The sequence below is a fragment of the Eulemur rufifrons genome, chromosome 2, assembly GCF_041146395.1.
Source record: "Eulemur rufifrons isolate Redbay chromosome 2, OSU_ERuf_1, whole genome shotgun sequence".
Taxonomy (NCBI): Eukaryota; Metazoa; Chordata; class Mammalia; order Primates; family Lemuridae; genus Eulemur; species Eulemur rufifrons.
Window position 1 is genome coordinate 57,637,169 of NC_090984.1, and position 4,418 is coordinate 57,641,586.

The 4,418-nt window shown below is 33.9% G+C and overlaps 1 protein-coding gene across 1 annotated transcript; it reads right to left on the reverse strand.

Moving 5' to 3' along the window:
- Positions 1-226: 226 nt before the first annotated feature.
- Positions 227-1,165, reverse strand: LOC138398153 (olfactory receptor 4K14-like). Its single transcript, XM_069492388.1, has one exon. The coding sequence runs from the start codon at positions 1,163-1,165 to the stop codon at positions 227-229; it is 939 nt and encodes a 312-aa protein (XP_069348489.1).
- Positions 1,166-4,418: the final 3,253 nt, after the last annotated feature.

The following is a 4,418-nucleotide window of genomic DNA, read 5'->3' on the forward strand; positions in this document are numbered from 1 at the left end:
TTTTATCATAATGAAGGATTGTTAGTGTTTGTATTTTAGAAAAATATTTCATGGTGTTCTGCTAGTTGATTAGGAAATGTTGAAATTGCCTGAATTTTATTAACCCTATTCTTGTATCTGGAGCCAAGAAAAACATGCAGACATAAATTAAATGCCCTGAATTCCCAATCTATTTTACAAGGTAAATATAGTCAGTCTCAAGTACTCACATTGAAGCATCTGAGCATTAAATATTAACATTGGAATCTCTGTAATAGCTTCTAAATCTCTTCATGGCCTTTTTCATCTCTTTATTTCTCAGGGTATAAATGGCTGGATTTAGGAGAGGTGTAATAACAGAGTAGAACACAGCAAGAAATTTGTCCATCCAGGTAGTGCTGAGTGGCCACACATAGATGAAGATGCAGGGTCCAAAGAAGAGCACCACCACTGTGACGTGGGCAGTGCAGGTAGAGAGTGCCTTAGATGCCCCAGTTTTAGAGCTTTGGTGGACAGTGAGAAGAATATATGTGTAGGATATTAGCAACAGAATAAAGCAGGTTATGGCCACAAACCCACAGTGAACATTCATTAAAATTTCCAAGTTAGTGGAATCCATGCAGGCAAGCTTGATTACCAGTGGTGTATCACAGAAGAAGCTGTCTATGTCCCTGGGACCACAGAATGGCAGCTGAACAATTACAACCACTTGACTTATGGAATGCACAAAGCCAGTGATCCAGGAAGTCACCACCAGTGCAATACACTTTTGAAGACTCATAATGGTGGAGTAGTGGAGTGGTTTGCAGATTGCCACATAGCGGTCATAGGCCATTATTACCAGTAGCACCATCTCAAATGCTGCAATAAAATGAGAAAAGAAGATCTGGGACATGCAGCCTCCAAAATGAATGGTCTTGTTCTCCCTGAGAAAGTCTGTGATCATCTTAGGAGTGGTGACTGAAGAAAGCCACATATCAACAAAGGACAGGTTGGCCAAAAAGAAGTACAGAGGAGAATGGAGATGGGAATCAGTGATGATTAAGATCACAATGACAATATTTCCAGATACAATGATCAGGTAAAGCATACAGAATACTATGAAGAGTAAGAGCTGAATATTCCAAGAGTGGCAAAGTCCCAGAAGAACAAATTCGGACACTACAGACTGATTTCCTCCATCCATTTTTATTCAGGGTATCTTCTGAAATAACCTACAGGGAAGGTTAGATTGTTAGTTATTGGGATGAGGAAGGATACTTAATTTTTAGAATTTTGTGTTCATATTGGAATTAAGCATTTATATCTGAGAGTAAAATATAATATATGAAGAAAAATCTTGGCCCTATATACATGGTACTATGTCCAACAGAGAAGCTAACTGCCTATAATTGACTTTCCAAGAAGCAGAGCCTGAGATGGGATTGTTATGCAAATTGTATATTTACTTTATTGAGAAGGTACTCTTACAAGAAGAGCATGAGGAAGTCAGGATGACAAGGTGAAAGGCTAAAAAGACTGTTGTGTCACCAAGAAACTAGCCATTCTACTAGTCCCATAAAAAAAATCTGAGTGGAGAACCACCACCAACTGGTACACTAAATAACTAAAAATTAAGTAATACACTTAAAAATATGATGTAGTGATATTGAAATTCGATATAAATGACATTATGCAACATTGTAATTTCTCTATATTTCTTCTATTAGGCATCATAAAACCAATGTTTTAGTTTATTACTTTAAAATATATGTTGGGACAATCTTTGAGACAGAAATTACATAGAAAGTAATATAATAAATATCTGCCATGATGATTTGCATATAAAACTAGGCACATAACATATAATTAATATCTGTAATTAAATGAAATTCATTTAGCAAACTTAATTGATTAGTGAACAAATCTGAAATGTAAAGGAAATTCTTCTATCTGAAAGAAAAGGGCACTAGAGTGTAACAAAATTATCTGAATGCATTAAAACTCATACAGAAAAATTTAGAATACGCTAATAATGTAATTGTGTGTAAACTACTCATATCTTTAGTATAAGGACCAAAAGGCAATACTATTAAACAGGTGCTGAACAGGTGGGGTGGGGGTGGAGGGTATGGGTAAATTCACCACTAATGGGTGCGGAGTGTACTGCCTATGGGATGGGCATGCTTGTAGCTATGGCTTGGGTAGTGCAAAGGCAATATATGTAACCAAAATGTTTGTACCCCCATAATATTCTGAAATTAAAAAATATAGTGCTGGGAAAACTGGATATCCACATGCAGAAGAGTGGAACTAAACCCCTCTCTCATTATACACAAAAATCGACTCTAAATGGAATAAAAATTAAATATAAGACCCCAAACTATAAAATTACTGGAAGAAAACATCAGGAAATACTCCAGAAAGTTGGACTGGGCAAAAATTTTTTGAATTAGACCCTGAAACACAGGCAACAAAAGCAAAAATAGACAATTTTTACATCAAAGTAAAATTCTTCAGCAACAAAGAAACAAACAACCAGTAGAGTGAAGGGACAACCTACAGAATGGGAGAAAGTACTTGCAAACTATGCATTTGACAGATTAATATTCAGAATTTATTAATATAAGGAACACAAATAACTCAATAGAAAATAAATGAATGATCTGATTTAAAAGTGATAAAAAGACCTGAACAGCCATTTCTCAAAAGAAGACAGACAAATGGCCAACAGATATATGAAAATATGCTTGCCATCTCTAATTATCAGGGAAATTCAAATCAAAGCCATGATGAAATATCACTCCAGTTAGAATAGCTATTAATATTATCAAAAAGACAAAAAATATCAAATGCTGATGAGGATGTGGAGAAAGGAGGAACACTTTGGACTGTTGGTGAGTATATAAATCACTATAGCAATTATGACAAACAGGATGGAGGTTTCTCAAAAAATTAAAAATAGAACTACTATATGACCTAGCAATTCTATTATGGGTTATACACCCAAAGATAATGAAATCAGTATGTTGAAGCGATATCTGTACTCCCACGTATATCGCAGTACTATTCACAATAGCCAAGAAGTGAAATCAACCTAAATGCCCATCTACAGATAAATGGATAAAGAAAATGCGGTATATAGATGCAATGAAATAGTATTCAGCCACAAATGAGAATAAAATTTTGTACTTTGCAGCTACATCAATGAATCTGGAGGACATTATGTTAAATGAAATAAGCCAGTCACAGAAAGACAATACCACATTGTGTCACTCATGTGGAATTTACAAAGTTAATTTTATAGAGGTGGAGAGTAGAATAGTGGTTACCAGAGGATAGGGAGGGTCAAGGGACAGGAGGAACAGGAGAGGTTAATCAAGGGGTACATAGTTACAGGTGACAGAAAGAATAAGTTCTGGTGTTCTATTACACAGGAGGATGACTATAGCAAGTGACAATGCAGTGTATATTTCAAGATAGCTAGAAGAGAAGATTTTGAATGTTATCACCACAAAGAAATGATAAATATTTAAAGTGATGGATATGGTAATTATTCTGATTTAATTATTATATAATGTAGACATGCATTGACACTTTACAGTTTACCCCATAAATATGCACAACTATGATGTGTCAATTATAAATAAAAAATTGATTAATACAAAAAATGCAAGCACTGAGTTCTCTTTATAAAAATTTCACCTCCAGTTATATGAATGAATGCTGAGAAATCTCTAGGCTTTGAAACATTACCATCTCTTCATCATCAAAATTACAAAAGATATCTATTATTGATTTACATATCTCACTGATTTCATCTATCTATCTATCTATCTATCTTTTCCAAGTAAGAATAAATTACAGACATGTGTAGAAAAGTCCATCTGTTATTTTTAGTGCTTAGTGCACATAAAGAAAAAAATCAATGATTACCAATCATTTACCTCCAAATATAATAATAATATTGCTTATAATGTTGATTTTTAAGTAAATTGAGAATTCTTCTCAAACTGTATATTGGAAAGATAATTGCTTATATTCCTTTCTCCTTTATTAATTATCTTCCTTGGCATTGTTTCACTTTTTAAATATCTTGTCTTTTATCCATTGAAATCTCCAGGGTGGCACCAATGAGAGCAAATGAAACATGAAAACAATTACCACATCATGAGCATTACTTTCCCCTCCCCTTATGCTGAGATTGGATATCCTTATCCATAGATTAAGGATAGAATGAAAGAAATGCTCATAAACAAATTAGGTGAAGCACACATTTGCTGTGAAAAGGGATATTTATTATAATAGTCTTAAATTACAAATAAATATATCTTCCGTAATAGAAAATACCTAATTTATAAAGATAATATTCTGATATGCTAGCCAATAGACTTATGCTCCCTGAGAAACTTGAACAATCTCACCTTTATTTGAAAGATAATTTCCTATCAAGACAAATC

What these genes read in the sequence shown, in the direction of transcription:
- LOC138398153 (XM_069492388.1), bottom strand. Translation starts at nt 1,165, where the DNA reads ATGGATGGAGGAAATCAGTCTGTAGTGTCCGAATTTGTTCTTCTGGGA.